Genomic DNA, 27,106 nt, shown 5'->3' on the forward strand with positions numbered 1-27,106 from the left:
CACACACACACACAAACGTTTGGGAGAATCAAACGTGGTGTTTAAAAAAAAAAAAAACAACAGTAAATTCAGCAGAGTTGTGTTTGTAAAGTAGCCACTCTCCGAAATCTGGAGACAATAAAAGACTATAGTAATTCAAAATTTACAATTGGTTTCGACAAATAGCTTTAGTCTCTTAAAGCTACCCCCACTTAACTAGGAACAGGAAGGGTCGCAGAGACTACACTTCCCGTGATTCTCAGTAAAGCAAACAATGGTTGGAGTGTATCACGACACGTGTTGCTTGCAAGGCGCACTAAAGCTGACGTCTTCTCTGTCTTGAAGGCTGTCGGTAGTTGTAGTTTTGTTAAGCCTAGGGCGCTCAGATGTGTCAGCTTGAAAGCTGCGGGGAGTGACGGGACTTGTAGTCGCCGCTGGAGGCGAGCGCGCAGGCGCAGCTGCGATCGGGGCGGGACGGGGCGGGAGCACTGCAGTGAAAGCCGAGGCAGCAGACAGGCGAGCTGGGGGCGGGCGGACATCTTGGGATCCGAGAGTGGCCAGGCCGGCCTTGTGGGGGCTGCTGACTCCAGGTGAGCTGGGAGGCTTGACTTAGAGGTCCTTATCAGGCGACGAGGGTGCTGTGGTCGCCTGCCTTGCCCTGCACGGTGCTGGGTGGAAAACTGCCCGCACCGGGGAGTGGCCTCAGCCTTCAGACCCGGGAGGGAATAGACGACCGGGCGGGGGTGCCTTGGGCGCGATTGCAGCAAGGGCGGGGAGCAACGCCTTCCAGTGACCCGCCAGGCGTCTCCGGGCAGAGACTAGGGCCGGAATCCTAGAGCCGGAGACGCCGCGCGGCGCCCCATCCCTAGAATCCTGACAACCGCTCAACCCCGGGGTTTCCGGGGTTTCCCATTTCCCCATCCCCCAGGACATTGACATCCCCTGGTGCCACTCCCTTGGACAGTGACAGGTCTCTCTCGAACACTGAGAGATTCCATCCTCCTGGTTTACCCCCACGGCTCTTGTACCTCAGACCTGTGTGACAGCCCCCGCATCCCGTGGTGCCATCTCCCCGGCCTAGATGTCTTCTCCTCCCTCAGCTGAGAAAAACTCCACCAGCCCCCTATGCTTCACTAACAGAAGAGTAGGCCCTGTCTCTCAGCTTTCTCTTTTTCTTGTCTATCTCTTTTCGCTGTTTTTTGCTCCTCCCAAGCTCCTATGACCTTTGCCATAGGAGAACGTTAGGGACTCCCACAGCTGTATTTGGTGCTTTGGGGTCATCCTGGTCTTTAACTAAATATTCCATTTCCGTCCAGGACACACACACACACCGTCCCCCCACCCGAGGTTACACACACACACACACACCATCCCCCACCCGAGGTTGATACCTGTGGACTTGGTCCTTTGCTCAGCGCTCAACCTCCATTTTGCATTTTCTTTCTCACCTTCTTTGGACTTGTCACTGGGCTTCAAGGGTTAACTTTTCAGTTTCAAAAAGTCTGTTAAACTAACCTCAGTGAAATTAATATCTGGACTAATCCAGAAAATCTAGAACCAGATTAACCCCGTTGCTCAAATATTCTACCTTAATGTTGACCAAAATAATTTGGGCAGTCGAAACATTCTGTTATCCCTGCCCATTGCTTGGTAAACACCAGGACAGAAGTGATTGACTTGACAGATTTGGAGTCACAATTTAGATGGCAGGATTAATGCTACTACATACAGACCTAATTTTTGTCACACTTAGAAATTTTGAAAAGACAGTAACCAGAAATAACTGTAAAAGGGGCTCAGCATTGAAGAGTTCTTACTGCTCTTCCAGAAAACCTGAGTTCAGGTCCCGGCACATGACATTTGGCTCAGTACCACCCTAACTCAGGCTTGAGGGGTGGAGGGCGCTGTTCAGTCTCACACCTAGCTTCCACACATACAGCACACTGGCATGTACCTGTGTGTCGGTAAAAATGAAATCTTTTAAAGAACGTACTAAGCGGTGTTTGTCAGTACTGGGGCCTCTGTTCCTTTGTCTGCTTATCTCTCTGTCTGGGAAAGATGTGCCTGCTTCAGCCACATTCCTGGCTCTGTGTTAGAGCCTAAGGGCCTCTTCCCTCCCAGCCCCACCTCACCCTGCACACCCTTTCCTGGAATGTGTAGGCTTCTAGAGGGTCATGCTCTGCTGCCTTCTTGGAAGGGTAATGCTTGCTCTAAAGGTTATGCCTGGTGGCAGGCCCAGGCTCAAGCCAACTAGAGTAATCCCTACCGCCAGCCATTCCTGCATCCGCAGGCAAGCCTTCTCTGTGACTCACTGGAAGCAGCCAGGAGTGAGAGTCTGCACAGTAGGGGGCTGAGCTCGGCCTTGTGAATACCGGGTAGTGGTTACTTTCCTCGTCCCTCAGAAAAGGCTGGGTAAAAATGGCCTAAATCCCGGGCCTCGCACACTTAAAGTGCTGTCCCCTATCCAGTGTGGAATAAACAGAAACTGGAGCCTAGGGAGGGCTGCGGAGGACTTGGGAGTCACTTGCTAGAGGACTGAGTCAGGCGACAAGGCAGGCCTGTATAGCCCTATTGACGTGGACAGGGGTGCTAAAGATCTCCCCTTTCCCTACTCCCCCCTCCCCTTTCCTACCTAGGTCTGTTCTCAGAGCAATGGGTCACAGAGACTGAGCTGCCACCATGATCGGAGGCTTATTCATCTATAATCACAAGGGGGAGGTGCTTATCTCCCGGGTCTACAGAGATGACATCGGGTAAGTCCCTTGACTGAGCATGCTGTGTTCCAACCTCCCTGTTGCCTCAGCCTGAGCATGCAATATAGCCTGGTTCTCATTGGGCACTGGCCTAGCTGTTAGGCCCAGGGCCTCGGAATGACACTTCCACCCCCTAGGGTTAGGAATCCCTGCCCTTCCTGCTCCCTATGTCTTTGGTGTAGTTCTGGTAGCTGGAGACGAGTGCTTTTGCCTGGTCTTCCTTTTAGGAGGGAGCACTCTCTCCAGTGGGTGTAGTTAGTGTGTGTGTGGAGATACTAATCCATGTAAATCTTGCTTTCAAATCCTTCTCATATTGAGAGCCTTCCCTAGATCCCCTTAAAACCTCTCTGTAGTCTGCTGACTCAGCTGTTTTCAGTTCTCCTGGGCCATCCCTGGTTGTGAACTGCTTACTGTGCTCTGCAGGTCATGCTGCCTTTGTAGCTCATCTGGGTGGAGCTGGACAGCTCCTAAGACCTCCTGCAGTCTCACTTCTCACTCTGCCTCACACTCTGGCTGCTTGCTAAGAGATCCTCCACTGTCTAACCTGAGGCTAGGCTCTTCTGTTTCTTCCTGCCTTGGTTTTCTTTCTCAAAAGAGCTTGAGATAAATAGTCTCAGAATAGACCTATGGTAGCTCTCCTACCTTCTTGCCTCCCTGGCTAATGGGCTAGCTTGGTGTGGCTGTATCCATTTTTTGGTGGTAAAGCTAACCTAGACTTAGTTTGTGGCAGTGCCTATCCTAAGTGAACCTGGCTGGTTCTACTCCTTCCTGCTACTCCCACCCTGGATGGTCCTGGTTTATGCCACAGCTGGGCCACATGGCACCCTGCATGCCTTAGCGTGCTCTCTACCTGTTGCCTGTCTTGTCTGCTTCTCCCTCATGGTATGTGCTGCCCACCTTGGTGTGTTGTGTGTCGTCTAACCCTCTCTCTCCTTGCTGTCAATCTCCTCCTTGCTGACGTCATTTCTCTCATCCCATCTCATTGGCTGATGTAGCAATAGGTAAGCAGCCTGTGAAGCTGCCGCTCAGGTACAGGGGGTCCTGCCCCCCCCAAATTGTTTTAATCATCATTTTTCATCCCCTTCAGGAGTCAGACCTTAGAAAAGAAGTGGGTGGCACAGTCTATAGCCCCTCTCACCCTTTAGAGTAGAGTCTTCCAAGGTCATACTAGTTTTGTTCAACTCCCTGAGGAGTTAGCTTTCCCCACTGATGGGCCCAACAGAGATCTCTTTCTCTGCAGGCCTGGAACTTCCTGGAAAGCTAGCGCGGGGACAGCTGGGGTGTATCTGGGAAAGTAAAGTCAGGCCCAGGAGTCAGTTTATTAACACTACAGGCACTCTTCCCATTAGTATCATTTGACTTCCCCTTTAGGTAGCCAGCCAGTGCAGAACCTTCTCCCAGGACCCTGCAGGTGGTATAAGAAGGGAGCCCTAGGGGTTTAGGCCTTGACTTGTGAATATATGTCAGATTTCAGTGGTGTGGAGGGTGGAGCAGCCAGCATCTGTAGGTGATCCTCAGGGGGTGAGGTCTGCTTAAATACTGAATAGCCTCTTTGCATCTTTTCCCTTAGGAGGAATGCTGTGGATGCCTTTCGGGTCAATGTCATTCATGCACGGCAGCAGGTGCGCAGCCCTGTTACAAACATCGCTCGCACCAGCTTCTTCCATGTTAAGCGGTCCAACATCTGGCTGGCCGCAGTCACCAAGCAGAATGTCAATGCTGCCATGGTCTTCGAATTCCTCTACAAGATGTGTGATGTAATGGCTGCTTACTTTGGCAAGATCAGCGAGGAGAACATCAAGAACAATTTTGTGCTCATATACGAGCTGCTGGATGGTGAGACGTTGGAGGATTGAATGTCTCTGTGGGGAGGGACCTAACTGGGAGGATCTGGCTATCCCAGCATACTCTGAACTTTGGTTTTTGAGCCTCTGATCTCTGTGTCCCTGATACAACCAGTTTAAATCCATACCTAAAAATTGTTTTAGAATAGAATATGAAAATAGACCAGCACAAAGTTTTGGTCTTTGCTGGAGCTATTAACCTGACTGTATTAGCCTAAAATCTTCACAAACTGTGCTCAACTCTTATCTCAACACTCCCTCAGAGCCTAGAGAAGAGGAAGTCCTGTAGGTCCCTTGGTTGTCCTCTTTCCTCTTGTAGTGTCTGTGATGACTTCCCTTTCACCACCATCTGTTTTCTGGAGTAAAGGAAGGCTCAGGGTTTTTTTAATCCTCTTACCCACTCACTGACCATGTGACTCTTTTATGATTTTTCTTTTTTACATTTGAAAAAAAAGTTGTATTTTCTTATGAAGAACAAATCCTAAGCTGAGTGCTCTAAGCTAGAAGACTTCGCTGTAGATGATTCTGTACAGCATCAGGACCTGTTCTGTGTTCTAGACTGGTATATCTGGGCCAGAGGAAGGACTGGAAGGAAGGAGTCTTTTGTTTTCTTCAGAAACTAGTAATTCCCTTCTTTTTGTTTGTTTTTTGTTTTGTTTTTTGTTATTGAAACGGGGTTTCTCTGTGTAGCCTTGCTGTACTGGAATGGGCTCTGTAGACCAGGCTGGCCTTGAACTCGGCCACCTGCCTCTGCCTCCTGATTTCTGGGATTAAAGGCATATACCCCACTGCCAGGCTGTAATTCCCTTCTTTTTACAGAGATTCTGGACTTTGGCTACCCACAGAACTCAGAGACAGGTGCACTGAAAACCTTCATCACCCAGCAGGGTATCAAGAGTCAGGTACTTGAGTTAATTGTACAGCACACAGGGTGGACCCCAAACTCCTTTCCTTCCTATTGATCCCCGGCCTTGTTCTAGCTGACTCATGAGCTTGCCCTTGACAGGAAGTGCTGGCCTCAGCCCTCCTACCATGACTGCAGGCCTTTTTTGCTTTGGGTAGCTAGCTCTCCTACCCCAGAAGCTGCCAACTCAGCATCTCTATTACCAGGAATACAGCTCAGTTGGTTTCTTCTACACGGGGGACGGGGTGTGTCTGCTCTTCAGGCCTTGTGTTCCTCAGAAAAGCACGTGGGCTCTCCTCTCAGACTCGAGCCTTATCGCTTTCTCCCTTTGTTTGCTTACCATGCTGCTTCCTGTTGTGTTGGCCCCTTGCTGACTCTGCGGCTTCTAGCATCAGGTAAGTTGTTCCCTCACTTCTCCCACTGCAGCTTCACTCTGTTCTGCAGACCCTGCCCTGTAAGGGTTGTGAGGAAGGAGGGAGAGTGACGTGATACAGTGGGCAGAGGGTAATGGGACGGGGAAAGGAATGAGGTCATTGGCCACCTTTATCCCATATAGACAAAGGAAGAACAGTCCCAGATCACCAGCCAGGTGACCGGGCAGATTGGCTGGCGGCGAGAAGGCATCAAGTATCGCCGGAATGAACTGTTCCTAGATGTTCTGGAGAGTGTGAACCTGCTTATGTCCCCACAGGGTAAGTGTCTTCTCATGATGAGACCGGGGGTTGGGGGTGGGTAGGTCCTGGCCTGTCGGCCGGGCTTAGCCGCTCCCTGTTTCTCTGTTCTGTCACCAGGGCAGGTGCTGAGTGCCCATGTGTCAGGCCGGGTGGTGATGAAGAGCTACCTGAGTGGCATGCCTGAGTGCAAGTTTGGAATGAATGACAAGATTGTCATAGAAAAGCAGGGCAAAGGCACAGCTGATGAAACAAGCAAGAGGTACCGGCGTCTGGGAGCTCAAGGGACACAAAGATGAGCAAGCCTTTGAGAATCCAATGAGGCCTAGTGAACCCAGATTCCCTTTGGAATTCATTTCTGGAATTGTTAACTGTCTTTCCAAGTCATCCTTGGCCAGTTAGTCTTGTGATTGATGATAAGGCATGAAGGGACTGTCTTTGTCCTTGGAGAGAACGCTTTTTTGTTTGATCCCCAGCAACAAAGTTCTCAGGTGATAAGGAACCCAGAGGCTCAAACTGCAGGGCTGGGCAGGGATTTCCAAGTCAGAAAGCTGTGTTCTGGAAGCTTCCCATAATCTGTGAGGTAGCCGGCTCTGGCGTGGTCTGTTAATCTGGCATGTACTGTACCTATTTGAGCTCTGCTTCTGTTTACAGTGGTAAGCAGTCGATCGCCATTGATGACTGCACCTTCCACCAGTGTGTGCGGCTCAGCAAGTTTGACTCTGAACGGAGCATCAGCTTCATCCCTCCTGATGGAGAGTTTGAACTCATGAGGTGCCATGGGGGTGTGGAGGAGGCAGGGGGTGCATCTGGAGGAGAGTAGGGCTGGCCCTGTGCTATCACATGTGTTCTCTCCTCCAAAGATACCGTACTACCAAGGACATCATCCTTCCTTTCCGGGTGATCCCATTGGTGCGGGAGGTGGGGCGCACCAAACTGGAGGTCAAGGTGGTCATCAAGTCCAACTTCAAGCCCTCACTTCTGGCCCAGAAGATTGAGGTGAGGACTGGAGACTTGGAGAGTGAGAAACCTGTCTCGGGGGAGAAAAGGCAGATAGATGATCCAGGTCTCCCCAGAGCTCTCTGACGGGTGTGTCACTCCTAGGTGAGGATCCCGACTCCATTGAACACAAGCGGGGTACAGGTGATCTGCATGAAGGGGAAGGCCAAGTACAAGGCCAGCGAGAACGCCATTGTATGGAAGTGAGTCTTCAGGAGGCCACAGGCAGGCTCAAGGCGTCATAGTGTACCTTCCGGTTAAGTTTGACCTGTCCTCTGTGTGGGTTATGGGGTGAGAAAAGAGTGCATGCTTCTCCAGGAGCCTGTGTGTGTGTGTGTGTGCACGTGGGTGTGGGTGTGCATGTGTGCGTGCATGTGTGTGCGCGCGTGGGTGTGTGCTTCATCTCTCATGCACTTGAGCTCATACGTGTGTCTAGTTTTCAAGATATTCTTGTTGGGCCTTGTCGACTTGTGTCTAAAGTGTACAGTCTGGGTGAGGGAGAAGCTGCAGCTCCAAGTACTGAAGGAGTAACATACCACAGCCTCCTGTTGCCCATACCCTCTGTGTTCCTAGGATCAAGCGCATGGCAGGCATGAAGGAATCCCAGATCAGCGCAGAGATTGAGCTCCTGCCCACCAATGATAAGAAGAAATGGGCTCGGCCCCCCATTTCCATGAACTTTGAGGTATGGCAGAGGAGGGGTATAGCGCAATGGCTGGGTGTGATGGGAGACTCTGTGATCATTTTGATTAGACTCTACTTCTTAGGAATAAGAGAACTGGGCCTAGGTTGGGAAATGTCTTGAATTGATAGACCCATCCCCTTTTAATAGAAATTGGTGTTTAAACTGACCAAAAGCTTTTGACTATTTGATTTGTCACACAGTAGTTTTTGAAACATTTGCTTTGTGTGAATAAGGCACTTCATTTTCTCCACTTTATTTTCAAGTCCATAGTATTGGCAGGGTAAGTCTGTTCAGTGGTAGTTCTCTGGGATAAGTAGTTCAAAGATAGTGCTCTGGCAGCCTAATGATTAGAGCTATAGTTTTATGCTCACAACTGGGCTCAGCTTCAGATGTGTCCTGATTCCTAGTAACTCTCTTCACGTGGTAGTCTCCTAGTGAATTCCCTCCACACCAGTCATTCAAGAACACCTGTGGTAGATAAAGTGGGTGACCCATGGAATTCGCCAGAGTACTGTGATAGAAAGGCCATATTCCTAACTGGAGCTGTCCTCTGCTCAGGTGCCATTCGCGCCTTCTGGCCTCAAGGTGCGCTACTTGAAGGTATTCGAACCGAAGCTGAACTACAGCGACCATGATGTCATCAAATGGGTGCGATACATTGGCCGCAGTGGCATTTATGAAACCCGCTGCTAGCTGCCTAGTTGCAGCTGGCCCACCTCCCTACCTACCCTTTCCACAGGTCCAAGTACCCCTAGTGACCACTCACCAGTGTCGTTCCTCCCTCCTGCTCTGCTGCCTTCCCTTTCCAATAGCCCCTGAGTATAAGTCTGAACCAGCCACACCACAGTGGAACTGGTCAGGTAGTGCCTGGCTTCCTGGGACGGTGGTTTTTGAGGCTTCTCTTCCGTCTGTCTGTCCTGGCTTAGTGCCAGGCCCTGAGTTTTGTGACCAAAGCCAGGTGCTCTCCTCTTCTCTCTACCCCTGTGGCCACACCTCTGCAGTGGGAAGGTTGACTACCCCTCACCCCAGAGCTTCCCCAAAGGCCAGTAACAGATCCCCAGTCTTTAGTCCCCACTCTGCTTTGGGATAGTATGAGCTTCATTTTGTACACGTGTGACTTTGTCCAGTTACAAACCCAATAAACAATAGAGTGGAGTTGCTGGCTAAATGTTACTGGGGCTGCCAGAGGGTCTGACAGGACTATTATTACTCCATGCAGTTCTGGCTGTCCTGGAACCTGTGTGTAGACTGGCCTCAAACTCAGGAGATCTACTTCCTGAGTGCTGAGATTAAAGTGTACACCACCATGCCAGGCTTTGATTTGTTTGGGTCTTGCTGCTTGTAGCTCTGGCTGACCTAGAAATCACTATGTAGACCAGACTGCCCGTAAATTTTAGGTAATCCCTGTGCCTCTGCTTCTCAAATGCTGATACTACAGATAAGTGCTTTGAGATGGGTTTTCATTGTGTGAGCTGAGGTGGCTGGACTCAGGGTCCTCCCGCCTCCATCTCTCAAGTGCAGTGTTGTAAGTGTGCGGGTTTCCCAGTTAGTACAAAGAGGCAAGATTTGTATTAGTTCTTTTTTTTTTTTAAAGGATTTATATCAGTACAGGGTAGCTGTTTTCAGACACACCAAAAGAGGGCATCAGATCCCTTTAGAGATGGTTGTGAGCCACTGTGTGGCTGCTGGGAAATGAACTCAGGACCTCTGGAAGAACAGTCAGTGCTCTTTAACTGCTGAGCCATCTTTCCAAGCTCTTGTATTAGTTCTTGCTTTCTGAAAGATATTTTCCCCATGCATCTTATCAAACCCTGGCAAAAACCTTCATTCTTCCAGAGTTCCTAAGGGGATTGATTGTCCCAAAGATCTTGTATGTTAGAACAAATAAAGAATAGGGTTGCCCTCACCAGTTGGACCTTATGAGGTTTCAGCTTTTTTAAACAAACAAACAAAAAAAAAACTAGAGTAAATTTAAAGCATAAGAATATAGCTAATTGAGGCTGGAGAGATGGCTCAGTGGTTAAGAGCACTGACTGCTCTTCCAGAGGTCCTGAGTTCAATTCCCAGCATGGTGGCTCACAACCATCTGCAATGTGATCGGACACCCTTGTCTGGTGTGTCTGAAGACAGCTACAGTGAACTCATATACATAAAATAAATAAATCTTAAAAAAAAAAAAAGAATATAGCTAATCCCCATGTCCTGTCACCAGCTTCAACATCAGTCAATTCATGGCCAACGCTAGTATGTGTTAACATAAAGGACTCAATGTGATTGCATTGGGATCCAGTCATAATGTCAGATCCCCTGCATCTGGGATTATAGCAACTCATAGTTAGCTGATGTAGGTGCTGAGAACTAGACTTGGTTCTCTGTAAGGAAAGTGCATGCTCGTAACCACAGAGCTATTCTCCAGCCCCTAATTGGGCTTTTTTGTGGGAGAGGGGACTGGCTTGGTTTGGTGGTTTTTTTTTTTCTTTTGAGGAGGCACAGCTTTATTATATAAAAGCTGAGCCAGAGGGTTTAAAATAGGGATACACGATCTAGCACACACACAAGAGTCTCCAGTTCATATGTAAGCCCTCTCCAAAGTTACCCATATACATCTAGTCCCTCTTCAACTTCAAATGTGCTTGGCCTCTTCATACCAGTCAATTCCCTTTAGGGTCTGCCACTGTCACAGAACAACCCTTTGCAGAACACATGATACCACATAGCCCTAGACAGCACTCCCTTAGTCTGACTTCCCCAGGTCGGTCTCCTCGGTGGAAGCTTCTGCTGGTGGTGTCTTGAGCATCTCAGGCCTTGACTCAGGTGGTGGGGGGGCACTTTCTTCTAGGAGATTTCCTTGATAGAGTCAATTCTCTCGCTGTAGCTGTTGCCAGCTGTACCACGGGTACCAAGGTTCACCTGACAGCAGGGGGGGGGGCGGTGGCTGATGGAGTCACACTGACAGTTCCATGTACAGTAGGAAAGTCAGCATCTCGGGGCTCAACCTGGAGAAGGTAGCAACTGAGAAGACCACACTCCCTGGCTTTCTGGATGGCCTGGGTCAACGTCTTGTGCTGCTTCATACAGACCCTCTCTGTGTATGAGGCGTGGAAGATGATACCAGTGTGGGCACAAACTCTTCAAGAGCTTCACATCCTAAAGTCAACGTGAAACTTGTTATCCAGGCAGATGGGGCAAGGATTCCCAGCAACACTGTGGCAGCACGCCATGTTTGTGGTTGCGGCAGTAGTCAGCCCAAACAGGGTGGAGCCATAGCTGTTCTGGTATTGTGAATCCAGGTATTTCCAAGGTTCATTTTCATAAGGGGAAACGGGAAGTGAGGACGGAGCATCTTCTTCATGAGGGCCTCTGAGCAAGAGTCTGGAGGGGAATCTGAACTACATAAGAACTTCGTAAAAGTGTAGGAAACAGCCTTAGCAGTGCGTGCCGCAAGGAGGCAGCCATCTTGACGCTTGACATATGGCCTGCCTGAAGAACCGTGGTTAATTTTAAATTTATTTTCATTTTATGTCTGAGGGATTTACTTGCATCACATGCATGCAGAGAACTCACCAATGCCACAAGGGGGCATCGGATTCCCCTGGAAGTGGAGTTGCAGAGAGTTGTGAGCAGTCATTTGAATGCTGAGAACCACACACCAATCAATCCCTTGAAAAAGCAGCAAGTGCTCTTAACTGCTGAACCATCTGTCTCCAGCCTCTAGGTTTCAATGGTGTGTGTGTGTGTGTGTGTGTATACAGATAGAGATCAGATGTTAGTGTTGAGTGTATTCTTCAACTGCCTCTACTTTAGTTTTCAAGACAGAGTATCTCACTGACCCTGGAACTCTGATTTTGCTCAGGGACTAGCTCCTGAGTCCCAGGGATCTTACCTCGCCTACCAGCACTGGGATTTAGGGTGTGGGAGTAAAGACGCGCCTCACTTCTCAGTACTGGAGACAGAATAACTAACATAAAGCAGCCTGGGAAACAGGCAAAAAAGGCCTGGCTGGCCCTATGATTTGGTACAACCAATGTTTTTAGGGTCTCTGATCTATATTTAAAAAAAATAAAATAAAATCCTGCCCTTTTTCCCCCCAATAGGCTGATATATTCCAGAGAGTTTCAGTCTTCCCCACTGTTTTTCTACCATTGTCTCCACCCCAAACCCTGTATCCTCCTGGGGCTGGAGAACCCTCCCTCATTTCCTGATACATTGGCTCAGTTACAGAGCTACTAATTTCTCAACTCTAAAGTAAACTGGAAGCGCCTAAGTACATTTTATACAGAAAATAGACCACAGTGACTTACAGGTACATCTGACTTTTACTTCGGTATGTGGGATCAAACTCAGGTCTTAATGAGAACAGAACAAGCACTTCTCAGACTCATTTCTCCAGCCCCTAGCCTGAATTTACTGTAAACTGGTTATTAAATTAGATCTAGAGGTTCAATTGCTGTTTTGTTTATGCGGAAGTTATTACAGTCCAGAATGGCCTCAAACTCCCAAATTGCCTGCCCTAGTCTCCTAAATGTTAGTATTATCTGGGTGTACTCAGTAGCTTACTGAGACCAGAGAATTGAAACAAGATTTCAAATGGCCCCAGAATGACCTGGAACTCATTTTGTAGCAGTGGGGTGACCTTGATTTTTTTCCCCCCTTAGGTTTTTCTCTTTAGCCCTAGTTGTCCTGGAATTCTGTAGATCAGGGTGGCCTTGAACTCAGAGAGCTGCCTTTTTCTGCCTCTTGAGTGCCGGGATTAAAGGCTGGTTCCACCTCTGTCCGGCAACCTTGAATTCTTGTTCATTCTATCCCTGCCTCCTGAATGTTGGGAGTTACTGGCATGCACCGCACCCAGTTTTTTGAGGTTCCGGGGATCAAACACAAAGCCTCGGGATAGACAAGCATTCTACCAACTAATCTATAGCCTCAGGCATGCTGATAGCTTTTTAAAACTTTAACACCAAGACTGGCAGCTCCCCATTGCAATAATGCTTAAGCCGGATGAATGGACAGTCCAGTGTAGTCACATGCCTTTAATTCCAGCACTTTGGCGACAGGCAGGAGGTTCAGTTCTTAAGTTAGTTTAGGCTATCTAGAGAGATTGTCTCGACATATAAATGGGTGTAATTTGAGCGCATTGATTTTCTAATTTTGCAAATTGAGTGTGTGTGTGTGAAGGGTATCTTTTACAGACACTGAGATTCTGGGTGTAAGAAAATCTGCTTTGTCTGTAGACCCAGGATAAACAATGAACTTATAAAAGGGCTTGTTCAGGTTTTCTGGCAGTGGGTGAGGTTGTGCCTTGGGGTGGTCGAAGAACAGAACTTCATTCTCAATGACCCAGTTGAACACCTTTGAGGTGTGAAGGAACTTAGGACAGAGCAAAGGGGCAAGCAGAAGTCTGCTCCTCACCAAGCTGATTCAACTAGCAGGACTAATTGAAACTGATCGACTCTGGACTGAGAGTTGGCGTGAGTCAGCAAAACGCCGAGGACTAAAGGTGGGCGAGTAGCAGCACGCGCCTGCGGGGAAGGTATCCAAGCTGCAAAGCGACCCCCTCCCACGATAGCCCGTGTCTAGGCTGGACGCCCCTCGCCACACCTCCCGTGCTCCCCGCTACGATAAGCCTCGGGCGATTCTGCCACGCCCCTCGATACAACCTCCACTTTCCAGAAGGCAGAGAAAACCCGCACAGGTGGTTGAAGTAGACGGGAAACTGGAACCGCGCAGGCGCGGAAGCTGCCACGCCTGCTGGACTCCGCGGCGCTTGCATCCCGTTCTACTAGACCCGCCCCCTGGACTCACGCAGACTCTGCTTTCTTACGTCATCCCTGCGCATGCTTCTTGGGATGAGGGGTGCGACTTCAGGGTGGGGAGGAAGGGCAGGGAGGCGGTCCTAGGCCCAAGTCTCACCACGACTGCGCAGATTGGATCCCGAGTGAACATGGCGACTTGCGCTGATATCCTGCGAAGCGAGTTCCCTGAAATTGACGGGCAGGTCTTCGACTACGTGACCGGTGAGCGAAACTGAATTAACTGCCTGGGGAGGCCGAAGTGGAGGTTGTGGGGGAAGACTGAGGGCGGACAGTGCAGCAGACCGCTATCTGGTCTCTCCTCTGCGTGACCTCTTATCTTGAGGGCCAGTGGGGTCTGGACCCCCGAGTGAGCTGTACAGACACTGAAACTGCTCCTATATCCGCCCTACCCGGTGTCTGTCTTGTTCTGCGGTACCCGGCTCAGGTGTCTTGCACAGTGGCAGCGCGGATTTCGAGTCTGTGGATGACCTGGTGGAAGCTGTCGGGGAACTATTGCAAGAAGTGTCCGGGGACAGCAAGGATGACGCTGGCATTAGGGCTGTCTGTCAACGCATGTACAACACTCTACGCCTGTAGGTGCCAAGGGAATAAAGTTGATGGGCAAAGAGAGGAGAATGGAGTACAAACGAGGGGGAAGGTCTGAAGGCTGTAAATCTTTTCTCCCAAGTGACTGCTTTCTCTCTCTACCCACATAGGGCTGAACCGCAGAACCAGGGAAACAGCCAGGTGCTACTGGACGCCCCCATCCAGTTGTCGAAGATAATGGAAAACTATGGTGAGAGTGAGGGGAGATTGAATTAGCTGCCTTCTGCCTCCACCCCCAGCCACCACCTCGCTGCAGCTCGGGTCCCTCCATCTCAACAACAAGGCTTGTAGGAGCTAGCGGTATTTTTGTGAACATAAAAGCTTGTGATGGAGAATGGGGGCTGGAGGGCTCTCCAAGCTATTGTCTGTAGTAGGAGGCATACAGACCTTGAAGCTGGTTTTGCCAGTTTCATACCTTAACCAACATCGTGGTCTTAAAAGAGTACATTAGGCTCTTCTTAAATGTGAGATCTTTTTGCCCTTTACTTCAAGGCTAATAACTGTCCATGTCAGTGTTATAATGCTATCTTTAAAACTATTCTTGGTTCTTGTTAGTCACTCAAAGTCTTCATTTCCCTTCTCTCATGGAGAAGGTGACTGCTTTTCTTATCACTTACAGACTGTGACACCAAACTTCCAGGACTGCTAAAGAGGGAACAGTCCTCGGTGAGAAGTGGGAAGGGGCTGTGGTGGGTGTGAGAGTTGACCGTCTACTAAATAGTGGGTGTATCTTTGGGCGAGATTTCTGGTGTGTCTTTCCCTACGTGTTTGCTTATGTATCGTCATGGGTAAGTTTAAGGGTTTGTTTGCAGTAATCTCTGGAGTTCCTTTTTGAACTTGTGCCCTAGTATGAACTGGTTGTGTTTGGAATTCACTCAGACAGTAAATGCGAAGAAACTAGAGAAGGCTGAAGCTCGACTGAAGGCAAAGCAGGAGAAGCGTTCAGAGAAGGAAACGCTGAAGACCAGCAACCCTCTGTGAGTTTGGGAAGAAGGGCTCTAAGTAGGAAGCAGGGCAGATTCTGGTATGGAAGGACTTTCGGGAGCCCTAAAAGCTGTCCGTTTCTCTTTTAAAAAGAGTCTTGGAGGAGGCGTCAGCTAGCCAGGCAGGCAGCAGAAAAGAGAGTCGATTGGAATCATCCGGCAAGAACAAGTCCTATGATGTGCGAATTGAGAACTTTGATGTCTCTTTTGGTGACAGGTGAGGGAATGGCCAGTGGCAGGATCTTTCTAATTAAAGGAGAAGGAGCTGGGGACTGTTTAGTGGGACTCAAACAGTGTTAAAGTTCTTTTGCTTCTGTTTCTAGATGATTCTTCATCTCTTTTTCTTGCCACCCCTTCAGGGTACTGCTGGCTGGAGCAGATGTAAACTTGGCATGGGGCAGACGCTACGGGCTGGTGGGACGCAATGGTCTGGGGAAGACAACATTGCTAAAGATGCTGGCTACCCGGAGCTTGCGCGTCCCAGCCCATATTTCCCTACTGCATGTGGAGCAGGAAGTTGCTGGAGATGACACTCCTGCCTTGCAGAGTGTGCTGGAAAGTGACACCGTACGAGAGGACCTGCTACAGCAGGAACGGGAGCTCAGCCTCAAGATTGCTTCTGGCAGGTGAAGGCTTTAGGCTTGAGGGTATAAGCAGTAGCTCTCTGTCCTGGTTGGTTTGTGTGAACTTGACACAAGCTAGAGTTATTTGAGAAGAGACACTTTAATTGAGACAATGCCTCCATAGATTGGTCTGTGGCAAGCCTGTATTGCATTTTCTTTTTTGTTTTGTTTGGTTTTTTTGTTTTTGTATTTGTTTTTTTATAATAATAATTAATAATTTTATTTTTTTATTTTATTATTTTTTTATTACGTATTTTCCTCAATTACATTTCCAATGCTATCCCAAAAGTCCCCCATACCCCCCCCCCCCTTTCCCTACCCACCCATTCCCATTCTTTTGGCCCTGGCATTCCCCTGTATTGGGGCATATAAAGTTTGCAAGTCCAATGGGCCTCTCTTTCCAGTGATGGCCAACTAGGCCATCTTTCGATACATATGCAGCAAGAGACAAGAGCTCCGGGGTTCTGGTTAGTTCATCATGTTGTTCCAACTATAGGGTTGCAGATCCCTTCAGCTCCTTGGGTACTTTCTCTAGCTTCTCCATTGGGAGCCCTGTGATCCATCCAATAGCTGACTGTGAGCATCCACGTCTGTGTTTGCTATTGTATTTGTTTTTGTTTCTTTTGAGACAGGGTTTCTCTGTGTAGCCCTGGCTGTCCTGGAACTCACTTTGTAGACCAGGCTGGCCTTGAACTCAGAAATCCGCCTGCCTCTGCCTCCCGAGTGCTGGCATTAAAGGCATGCGCCACCAAGCCGGGCTTGTATTGCATTTTCTTATTTGGTAATCGATGTAGGAGGACCCAGCTCATTGTGGGCATAGTGCCATCCAGGCTACTGGTCCCGGGTTCAATAAGCAAGCAGGCTGAGGGAGTCAGTAAGTGGTGTTCCTCTGTGGCTCTGCTTCAGTTCCTGCCCTGACTTTCCCCAGTGATGGAGTGTGACCTGAGAGTTATAAGATGAACTGAATCCTCTCCTCCCCACGTTGCTTTTGGTCAGGGTGTCTCACCACAACGATAGAAACCCTGACTAAGACACTGTCCCCTAGAGAGTGTCTCCATAATTCATGCGGCCTCCCTAGTGAGCCGCAGAACTTGGAATTTGGCCTGTAGAACTATAAAACTCTGATTGTCCCTGCTTTCCAACCTAGAGAATGCAGGATGCCCGCTTGCACTGCCTTTACATAAGCTGGTTGGGTCTTTTTCCTTCCCAGGGCAGAAGGTTCAGAAGCTGCACAGCTGGCAGAAATCTATGGGAAGCTGGAGGAGATTGAGGCAGATAAGGCACCTGCCAGGTAGGTAAAGCCCCACTTGGTCTCCTGTGTAGTTAGCTGCCCCCTCATTTGATCTGTTCCAACTGGATTCTTCCAATTCTCCTTCCCAGAGCATCAGTCATTCTTGCGGGCCTTGGTTTTACCCCTAAAATGCAGCAGCAGCCTACCAGGTGAGTGAACCCTGCTGTTCTTGCCATTCAATACTGCTGGCTCTGCACCTGCCTGCTAGCCATGTTGAACACACAGCGCTAATGTGAGTCTGTTGTCATCAGGGAGTTCTCAGGCGGCTGGAGGATGAGATTGGCCTTAGCCCGAGCTCTCTTTGCCAGGTGAGTCCCCAAGCCTGAGCACCTGTGGCTAGAATGTGATGGGATGCCATAATGAGTCTCTGGCCATAAAACCTCACACCCTGTATTCTTTTTTTCATAGGCCAGACCTTCTGCTGTTAGACGGTAAGTTTGAAGGAGCTACACTAACTTCAGAGCTAGACAGGGATGATAATATCCTTGTTCCTGGTTCTCCACTCTTTATCGCCACGTATGTGTTTTTCCTGCTTCCTCTCCAGAACCCACAAACATGCTGGATGTAAGGGCCATCCTGTGGTTGGAGAATTACCTGCAGGTAAGTTTTGGGAAGGCTCTGCAGTGGGTCTGGAGGAAGTCTGCCTCCGAGACACTGGGGGCTAGTTCCTCTTCCAAACAGCCTGCCATCCTGTTATTCCTCAGACGTGGCCCTCCACTATCCTAGTTGTCTCTCATGACCGAAACTTCCTGAATGCCATTGCCACAGACATCATCCACTTGCATAGCCAACGGCTAGACGGTTACCGAGGGGACTTTGAAACCTTCATCAAGAGCAAGCAGGAGCGGCTTCTCAACCAGCAGCGAGAGTATGAGGCCCAGCAGCAGTATCGCCAACACATCCAGGTGTGGCGGGGGAGGCAGGACTATGGTCCCCTCCCTAGGTGTCAGAGTTGGGGGTAGTGAAGGAGCATGCGTGACCAGTGCCTCCTTCTCCTGTAGGTTTTCATCGACCGTTTTCGATACAATGCAAACAGAGCCTCTCAAGTGCAGAGTAAACTGAAGATGTTGGAGAAGCTGTGAGTACGAAGTCCTTGAGCAGGCCCTGACTCCTCTGTATCCATCCGTCCCAGGTCTCCCCTTAGCTAGCAGCCAACTTTTACTCCAGCATTAAAGCAGAGTAGTCTACACTCATCTGGCCTAGGCATCCACAAAGTCTCATTCATTGTCTGTCCCTGTATGTGCTTAGTCTTCCTTTTTTTCCTCCTCATACTGAAGATGAAGAATACACTTAGGGCCTAGTGCAGACCAAGCCTCACCCTTGCCTGGCTCCTCTACTGTCCTGCTTTCTAGGCTCACCCGTGTTGTCATGTTGACATCGTTTCTTCTTGTAGAACTCTGCTCCCTTTCATGAATCTAACACATTGTGTTTATTGAGTCAGGTGATAAGCATTAGGTTATCCCAAAAGTTTGAGTTTTAGGACTAATGAATGATACTATGAACTTTCTAGGGGATGTTGGGCTGAGACCAAGTCTCAATCTGTAACCTCTACTCACTGCTAGTTCACAATAGACCTCCTGCCTCAGCCTCCTAAGTACTGAGATGACAGACGTGAGGCACCACTGCTGGCCTGCTATGAACATTTATGTACAAGTGTTTTGGTTTTTGTCTTTTAAAGATTTTTATTTTATGTGTATGAGTGTTTTGCCTGCATGTATGTAAACGTGTGTGTATGTGTGTGTCTGGGTGTCTGGTCAGGTGCCAGAAATGGAAGCTGAGTCCCCAGTCACTGAAGTTGACTGATGATGTAAGCAGCTATGTGGGTGCTAGAAACCAACCCTGGGTGCTCTTCGGGAGCAGTAGGTGCTCTGGAATCACTGCTGTCTCTCCCCTCCAGCCCCCATGTACGAGTTCCTAAGCGGACATTGGCTTTTGTTTTACTCAGATACATATCTAGGAATGGATTTGCTGGTGTGTATGGTAATTTCACTTTTGAGGGGTTTTGGTGGTGATGTTAAACAGTTGCACTGTATAGCCCAGGCTAGCCTGGAACCCACTTGTAGACCAGGCTGGCCCTGAACTCACATCCTCCTTGTCTTCGCCTCCCAGGTGCTAGAATTAAGGCCACCACAGTTGACCCTAATGTTTAACTTTTTAAGGATCTGCAGGTGTTTTGAGAGCGTTTTGTAGTTTAAACTGGGCTGTTTTGTTTCTGTTTTGTTTTGCTTTTGAGATGGTATTTTACTGTGTAGCTCTGGCCGTTCTGGGACTCAGTCTGTAGACCAGGCTGGCCTTGAATTCAGTGATCTGTCCACCTCTGCCTCCCAAATGGCCTTAATTCTCACGTGACCAAAGATGACCTTGAACTCAAGGCCCTCCTACCTTCACCTCCCAGGCACTGAAATTATGGGCATGAGTCACGGCGCTGGGATTGTGGATTGTGCAGTGCTAGAGACTGGATCTAAGACCCGCCTGTACTAGGCAAGCACCCTAGCGACTGAGCTATATACCTCAAACCCCTTCCAGACCAGCTTTGGTTTTTTGTTTTTAATAAATGTTTATTTTACATTGGATACACTTAATACAAATCTCACTAGAAAGTGAGTATAGCCAGGCAGTGGTGGTGCACACCTTTAATCCCAGCACTCGGGAAGCAGAAGCAGGTAGATTTCTGAGTTCGAGGCCAGCCTGGTCTACAAAGTGAGTTCCAGGACAGCCAGGGCTACACAGAGAAACCCTGTCTCGAAAGAAAAACCAAAACCAAAACAAAACAAAACAAAAAACCCCAAACAAACAAAAAAGAAAGTGAGTATAGTTCATATTAGGTTTTTTTTTTCATGAATTTTTTTCTTTACTTATAGAGACACAATTACATCATTTCCCCCTTCCTTTTCCTCCTGTCAAACTCTCCCTCCTTGTTCTTTTTTCACTTCATAGCCTTTTTCTCTTTTTTGTTTTTGGTGTTTTTGAGACAGGGTTTCTTTGTGTAGCCCTGCTGTCCTGGAACTAACTTTGTAGACCAGGCTGGCCTCGAACTCAGAAATCCACTTGCCTCTGCCTTCCAAGTGCTGGGATTAAAGGCGTGCGCCACCACATCCGGCTAATAGCCTTTTATTATGAATTGCTGTTACATCTGGGTATGTGTATGAATATATCTCTGAATATAGCTTGTTTGGTCTGTATAGTGTTAGATATGTTTTCAGGGCTGACTATTTGGTATTGGATAGCAACTGGTGTGCTCTGTCCTGAAGGAGACTTCCTCCTCCTGCTCTCAGTATTCCTTGGTTGCCTGTAGTTTTTTGCTTGGGTTGAGGCCTCAAGTCCCTTCACACCCACCCACTCACACACCCACCCGAATACACCCACACTTTGGCGTCTTCATATTCAGCTCTTGTCTGGGCAGTCATGTTGGTGAGACTTTATGGGTGTAGCTTCTGACAGTGCTAGGAAACAGTCTCGTAGCAAACTCCCTGATCCTCTGGCTCTATCCCACCCCTTCCTCCTTAAGGTTCCCTGAGATTTATAGGTGCTGCAGTGACTGGGTTCCACATCTCTGCATCTTGATTGGCTGTCGTTTTCTGTAATGGTCTCTGCTGCATAGAGAAGTTTGCTTGATGACTCTGGAAAGGGTTGGGAAGTCTGGCTGGATAGAACGGTTGGACGCAATGCAGAAGGACTTGTGTGGTTGCAAGTCCGGACCAGTCATTTTGTTTTTAGGTTGAACAATCTCTCATTTTGTAGCCCAGGCTAGCCGTGAGCTCCAGGTGTGTCTACTTCCCACATGCTGGCATCGTCACTGCTGCTCTTGGCTTGCCAGACTGTGTTAAAACAGACACATTGTTTCACATGCCTGTGGGAACTGACATCTTCCTGTCTTTGCCAGCACTTGTTAACTCTTGCAGTCTTCCTCATCCTACTGCATGAGAAGCAACACCTCATCACAGTTTTGATAAACAGGTCCATGACTGATGTCTCGCTGAGGGCTTAACCTTGAATCTTTCTAGAATTCTGGGAGAGAAACTAAATTCATCAGGCTTACCACTCTGACATGGAAACATTTATCACTGGATATTAAGGGTAAAAGCTACCCAGAAAAGACTGGCAGCTGGGGTCACACACCTGTGGTCTCCGAATTAGAGAAGACTAAACTCTAAGGACTTCCAAGTTCAAGGCCAACTCAGGCAACCTAGTGGTCCTTGCTTCACATGTGCAACATGCAGTTAATAACACAAACTTAATAACACCTACTTAACATTTTTTAACATTTTTTAAAAATAAGTTGACTGAGGCAGGTGGATTTCTGAGTTCCAGGCCAGCCTGGTCTACAGAGTGAGTTCCAGGACAGCCAGGGCTATTCAGAGAAACCCTGTCTCAAAAAACCAAAATAATAATAATAACAATAAGTTGAAAGATGGGATTTTTTTTTTTAAATTGGGGAGCCATTCGGCCAGGAGACCTGCCTGCAAACCTGATGGTCTAGATTTCACCCCCAGGACTCATGGAGAAGGAGGGCAACCAGCTCCTGCTGTTGACCTCTGACCTCCACATGAGCACACACAGGCAGACACACTCAAACAAAAGTAGATGTAGCAGTTTCTGGGTTATTTTTGTTTTTTGGTTTTTTTTTTTTTGGTTTTTNNNGACAGGGTTTCTCTGTTTAGCCCTGGCTGTCCTGGAACTCACTTTGTAGNCCAGGCTGGCCTCGAACTCAGAAATCCGCCTGCCTCTGCCTCCCAAGTACTGGGACTAAAGGCGTGCGCCACCACGCCTGGCTGGTTTTTTTGTTTTGAGACGGAGTCTCATCAGTGGCCCTGGCTGACCTGAATTTCCTGTGTAGATCACACTGGTATCAAACTCACAGAGACCCATTTGCTCTGCCTCCCTAGTGCTACAGTTAAAGATGTATCTTACCATGCTTAGAAAATAAATGTAATTACAATTATTTTTTTTTAGCTTGGAAGAGATGTCTCAGCAGTAAGAGAATGCTGCTCTTGCAGGAGACCTGGCTTTGGTCTTCAGCACCCACAGGGCAGGTCACAACTGTCTGTAATTCCAGTTCCAAAGGAACGGATACCGTATTCTGACCTCACGGGCACTGCATACATACGTGTGGTACACAGACATGTCTTATGTGTATTGGTGTTTTGCATCCATGTATAAATGAAAATGTTTTTTTTTTTAATTTACATGTATTTTTTAATTTTTACTACTTGGTTTATTTATTTTTGTTTGAAACTACATACTCTCCATGTATAGTCTTAGCTAGTCTGGAACTTGCTATGTAAAACATGTTGGACTTGAGCTCAAAGAGATCTGCCTCCTTCTGCCTCCCAAGTGTGAGGATTAAAAGCATGCACCACTACACCCAGCTTACATTTTTTAAAATTATTTATTTTATGTGCATTGGTGTTTTGCCTGCATGTATGTCTGTGTGGGTGTCAGATCCTGGGAACTAGAGTTACAGACAGTTGTGAGCTGTCATGTGGGTTCTGGGAGATGAACCTGGGTCCTTTGGAAGATCAGCCAGTGTTTTTACCAGCTGAGCCATCTCTCCAGACCAAGATTATGGGCTGTTTTTGTTTTTTGGGTTTTTTTTTTTAGCTGCAAAAAAGATGTTTGTCTTTTTTTTTTTAAGATTTATTTATTTTATGTATGTGAGTACACTTAAGAGGGCATCAGGTCCCATCTCTGCAGCCCTGATTGTCGTTTTTAACAGATAGTGTAGAGGAGGGGTATACTGAGTATCACCAGACGGAGGACATGCAAGGCTGAGTCTAAGCATTCACTTGTGTAAGAGAAACACATTTCTTTTTGTTAAGTTTTGTTAAATTTTGTCATTTTGTTAAGTCGGGGTCTCCCTACATAACACAAAATTTTTACATAGGCTGGCTTCAGCCTCCTAAGTGGTAGGATTGTGGGTATGTTCTCACACTCAACATAAAGTTAATTGTTTTACTGCTTTTGTGTGTGTGTGTGTGTGTGTGTGTGTGTGTGTGTGTGTGTGTGTAATGGACTTTGTTATGATATAAGTTTTATTAGGATTTCTTCCGAGAGTATGGGCAAGGAGCTCTTTTCAGAAGATCACTAGTGGCTACACTACTGAAGAACATGTCTTTTCCTCTCCTAGCAACCGTTAGTTGCCTCTAAACCCTCAGTGACAGGAGCTCATGATCAGCCCCTTCAGCCTAGGCGCAGACTCGTGCACATCCAGAGCAGTAATCCCAGCAGTCTGGCCAGGGTCATGGCCAGGTCAAGCCTAGAAGACTTGTGTTCCATAACACTCCACCCCGTGCTCTAGCTCCAGCTCCTTCTGCTGTCTCTTCTCTTCCTTGTGTCCCTGAGCCCTTGAGGGGATGTTACATCCTGTTTATGTTTAGACTCAACAGTGACTTGCCATCAGCACTTTGACAAGTTAGTAGTCTCTGTAGTTACTGCTTCTCAGATTGTAGCTGACTAACCTATGGGGATAAACATAGTTATTTAGAAGGCAATTGATTGTCACATGGTGATGATTTAACAAATAGCTGTGCCTTTCACACTAGAGCTAATGACCTCTGGGGGGCCTGGTTTACAGTACAGATGCAGGTCCCTCCTGTGGAGCAGGCCTCACTTCCAGTCAGGCAGCAGTTGATTATCCCATCATAGACTTGCAAGTGAGCACTCCTGGCCTGTCTTCAGTAGTGCAGCACACAGACCCATGGTGGCAGTTCTCCCCAGCAGCCTGCTGAGCACCTCCCAGCACCAAGGGCTAGCCAGCAGGAGCTTCGTTACCTGTGTTGTTTTCTGACCACCAGCTTGCAGGGAGGTAGCCCAGCCCTGGCACTGGGACTTTAGTAACCTGTAGGCTCTTGGATCAGCTGTAGCCACACACACAGTTTCTCTGTAGCCCTGCTGTCCAGGATGACTTGGAACTCAGAGATCCCTCTGCTTCCCGAGTACTGGGTTAAAGGTGCGCACCACCACCACCACCACCCAGGTTAAACTTTAATTTCTTTAATTAGCTTAATAAGCATCAGGTTTCCTTGTCTTTTCTATGCATCTTTTCGTTTTTTCCATACATTAGTTCCATACATTTTAACCCTTCCCCCTCATCTTCCCTGCTTAAACTTTTCTATCCAAAGTGTTTTCTTCTCAGCTTTGATATCTTGTTAAAATAATCATTTCTCCATCTCTCCTCTCAGACCTGAACTAAAACCGGTGGACAAGGAATCCGAGGTGGTGTTGAAGTGAGTGCTAAGCCGGGGGAGCTGACGGGGAGCTGACAGGGGCTTGCATTCCCCGCTGCCTACATCCACACTCCACCTAAGCTGTGGGAGCTTGCATTCCCGGCTGCCTACCTCTGCACTCCACCCTTGCACCTCCTACAGGTTCCCCGATGGATTTGAGAAGTTCTCACCACCAATTCTGCAGCTAGATGAGGTGGATTTCTACTATGATCCTAAACACAGCATCTTCAGTCGCCTGTCTGTCTCTGCTGATCTTGAGTCCCGCATCTGTGTGGTATGGTTGCTCTTTTGTTGAGTGCCCTAGGAGTTGTCTTCCTGAACAGGCGTGGATTGGGCCAGTCCTGACGCAGTATAAGCTGGAGTACAGAGAGAAGTGGACAGGGCCTAGACAAATTTTGTAAATTGAGAGAGCAGTGATTTACCTTATTGTCCTTGGTTCTGAATTAGGACAGTCACAAGACATTGAAGCAAGAACATAGGCTAAGGCTCAGGGGGATTTTTTAGCTTGATTTTAGGGAAATTTCCTTTTCCTCTAAAGGCAGGTAAAGGTTGGGGAGATAGCAAGTTAAAAGTACCTTCTGCCCAAATTTGAGGGCCAGATTCAGTCCCCAGCTCCTCTAGTTCCTTAGATAGAGTGTTTTGGTTGTAAGGCCAGGACTACCCGGGCTGCTCTTCCTCCTTCCCTTCTGTGTCCCTACATGCACAGTCACTAAGCTCATGCTTCCTACAGGTTGGGGAGAATGGGGCTGGGAAATCTACTATGCTGAAGCTGCTCATGGGGGACCTGTCTCCTGTTCGGGGTATCAGGCATGCCCACAGGTAATGGATTCCCCCCATGAACTGTATGCACACTCACCTCACACACATTCAGCTGCCTATACTACTCCACAGCCCATAGGTAATGGACCCCACTCCATGAACTATACGCACACTCATACACATTCAGCTGCCTATACTACTTCACAGCTGTGCTTCCTACCTTCATTTTTGCCTCCAGGAATCTGAAGATAGGCTATTTTAGCCAGCACCACGTGGAACAGCTAGACTTGAATGTCAGTGCTGTGGAACTCCTGGCTCGAAAATTTCCTGGTATGTTGGGGTACAGTTTGCAGTAAGTGTTTTACCTGACCCTTGCAGCTAGGCCTGTCTTGGGTCAGTCTAGAGACGTCTCCCTAAGTCTAGATCTAAGAACATGGGCACTGAGAAGGAGAACCTAGGAAGTAACCAATGAGTTGGGTCAAGAGCTAATCTAATGTTGGGGCCTTTTCCAGGGCTACCTGAAGAGGAATATCGTCACCAATTGGGCCGGTATGGCATCTCTGGAGAACTGGCCATGCGTCCTGTTGCGAGCTTATCTGGGGGCCAGAAAAGCCGGGTAGCCTTTGCTCAGATGACCATGCCTTGGTGAGTCTATTTGGGGAGGGGAGGAATGTCTTGCCTTTTCATTTCTCCTTCCCAGTACAAAATGATTCTTTCTTCTTTGTGCCATAAGAATTCATTTTCTACCATCTTATAACAAGTGTTCTCCCTTTCAGCCCCAACTTCTATATTCTGGATGAACCCACAAACCACCTGGACATGGAGACAATTGAAGCTTTGGGCCAGGCTCTCAACAACTTCAGGGTGAGCATATCCTTGCCTGCTCTTCTTCCTTAGGGCTCTGCACCCTTGGTATCTTATCCCTTGAGCACTTGTGTTCTGTCTTTCAGGGTGGTGTAATTCTGGTATCTCATGATGAGCGCTTCATCCGACTGGTGTGCAAGGAGCTGTGGGTGTGTGAGAACGGCAGTGTCACTCGGGTTGAGGGAGGCTTTGACCAGTACCGGGCCCTCCTCCAAGAACAGTTCCGTCGGGAGGGCTTCCTCTAGAGGCCCCAGTTGAGTAAGGACTGTGCCTCGGACGTGGACTGGTTTTGCAAGATCCCTGAGCTACCATGTAGGCAACCAACTCCAAGCTTAGGACTTTCCCTACTTGGGGACAGCCTTATTTCCCAAATTTCTCTTTTCCTTTCAACTGGAGCATCCTCTGCACAATGTGAGGAGACCTATCCAAGGGCCTGTGAAACAGTCCTGAAGGAAAAGGATAGGGGATGCTATCTGGGGTTATAAGTACCCCACTGCCCAGCTTGGCAGGGCCCAACATGGCTGCTGTGTAAATTAAATCCCCTCCTGGATCTCTTTTGCCTCTCTGCTCGTTCATGGGCAGGGCTTGCAATGGTTTTCTGCTCTGGGTTCTGGGCTCTCTGGTATTTTCCTGTGATGTGACAGACAAAGCAGCAGCAGTCCAGCCTTCCTCTTGTTGGGCAATGTCATCTGTCTGTCCCTTAGGTGGACTTGAGCTGGGGGGTGGAGAAGGGTGTATTGGGATTGTTCTGGTGCTCACACCCTAGCCTGAAATTCACCTCCGGGGGGGGGGGGAGGTGAGAAGAGGGTCGTGGGCTCTACTGTCTCAGCCCCTGCTGCTTGGGAGTTTGAACTGACTGGATTCTGGCCTCACACGGCTCACCAACTGCTTTCTGGGATCTCTGGCCCTGTCTCTCATTTCTATAATCTGGACCTTTAGGGCACTAGAGAAAACCATTGTTGTTCCCAGTTTGCATTAGTGATTTAATGTTCTTGTTTTCCCTCTAACCATGTAGAAGCAGCCTGGGAAGTAGGGAATTGTCTAACTGAAAAAAAAAAAAAAAATAGGACACATGATTCTTTTCAAATAAAGCAGACTTGTAAGAGAGGAGGACACGTGCAAGAGCATGT

The 27,106-nt window shown here is 48.3% G+C and overlaps 2 protein-coding genes and 1 pseudogene across 3 annotated transcripts; 2 read left to right on the forward strand and 1 right to left on the reverse strand.

The window, feature by feature from the left end:
* The first annotated feature begins 447 nt into the window (after positions 1-447).
* Positions 448-8,990, forward strand: Ap2m1 (adaptor related protein complex 2 subunit mu 1). Its single transcript, XM_021184780.1, has 12 exons — positions 448-569; positions 2,616-2,732; positions 4,303-4,568; positions 5,396-5,478; positions 5,870-5,875; positions 6,037-6,172; positions 6,272-6,413; positions 6,806-6,925; positions 7,015-7,150; positions 7,256-7,353; positions 7,724-7,835; positions 8,394-8,990. Exons 2-12 carry the CDS (start codon positions 2,659-2,661, stop codon positions 8,526-8,528), a joined length of 1,308 nt encoding a protein of 435 aa, XP_021040439.1. The 5' UTR covers positions 448-569; positions 2,616-2,658; the 3' UTR covers positions 8,529-8,990.
* A 1,950-nt stretch (positions 8,991-10,940) lies between these two features.
* Positions 10,941-11,431, reverse strand: LOC110312033 (annotated as a pseudogene).
* A 2,215-nt stretch (positions 11,432-13,646) lies between these two features.
* Abcf3 (ATP binding cassette subfamily F member 3) lies at positions 13,647-26,530 on the forward strand. Of its 2 annotated transcripts, XM_021184732.1 has the most exons (21): positions 13,647-13,846; positions 14,070-14,217; positions 14,341-14,420; positions 14,850-14,896; positions 15,110-15,207; positions 15,308-15,430; positions 15,573-15,839; positions 17,047-17,127; positions 17,217-17,276; positions 17,379-17,435; positions 17,536-17,558; positions 17,672-17,727; positions 17,832-18,032; positions 18,129-18,205; positions 24,309-24,353; positions 24,495-24,627; positions 25,084-25,172; positions 25,351-25,442; positions 25,625-25,757; positions 25,889-25,976; positions 26,063-26,530. In XM_021184732.1, exons 1-21 carry the CDS (start codon positions 13,774-13,776, stop codon positions 26,219-26,221), a joined length of 2,130 nt encoding a protein of 709 aa, XP_021040391.1. In that variant the 5' UTR covers positions 13,647-13,773; the 3' UTR covers positions 26,222-26,530. The 2 variants fall into 2 exon arrangements, with proteins under 2 accessions (XP_021040391.1, XP_021040392.1); XM_021184733.2 differs by lacking the exons at positions 13,647-13,846; positions 14,070-14,217; positions 14,341-14,420; ... (1 more) ...; positions 15,110-15,207; positions 15,308-15,430 and having other exon boundaries at positions 15,740-15,839; positions 17,022-17,127; positions 26,063-26,529.
* Positions 26,531-27,106: the final 576 nt, after the last annotated feature.

The sequence above is a fragment of the Mus caroli genome, chromosome 16 (assembly GCF_900094665.2).
Source record: "Mus caroli chromosome 16, CAROLI_EIJ_v1.1, whole genome shotgun sequence".
Classification (NCBI taxonomy): domain Eukaryota; kingdom Metazoa; phylum Chordata; class Mammalia; order Rodentia; family Muridae; genus Mus; species Mus caroli.

What these genes read in the sequence shown, in the direction of transcription:
- Ap2m1 (XM_021184780.1), top strand. Translation starts at nt 2,659, where the DNA reads ATGATCGGAGGCTTATTCATCTATAATCACAAGGGGGAGGTGCTTATC. An exon ending in GGAGAGTTTGAACTCATGAG is followed by an intron (nt 6,926 to 7,014) that starts GTGCCATGGGGG and finishes TCTCCTCCAAAG; the next exon opens with ATACCGTACTACCAAGGACA. An exon ending in CCATTTCCATGAACTTTGAG is followed by an intron (nt 7,836 to 8,393) that starts GTATGGCAGAGG and finishes TCCTCTGCTCAG; the next exon opens with GTGCCATTCGCGCCTTCTGG.
- Abcf3 (XM_021184732.1), top strand. Translation starts at nt 13,774, where the DNA reads ATGGCGACTTGCGCTGATATCCTGCGAAGCGAGTTCCCTGAAATTGAC. An exon ending in GCCCGAGCTCTCTTTGCCAG is followed by an intron (nt 17,436 to 17,535) that starts GTGAGTCCCCAA and finishes TTTTTTTCATAG; the next exon opens with GCCAGACCTTCTGCTGTTAG. An exon ending in TTGAGTCCCGCATCTGTGTG is followed by an intron (nt 24,628 to 25,083) that starts GTATGGTTGCTC and finishes TGCTTCCTACAG; the next exon opens with GTTGGGGAGAATGGGGCTGG.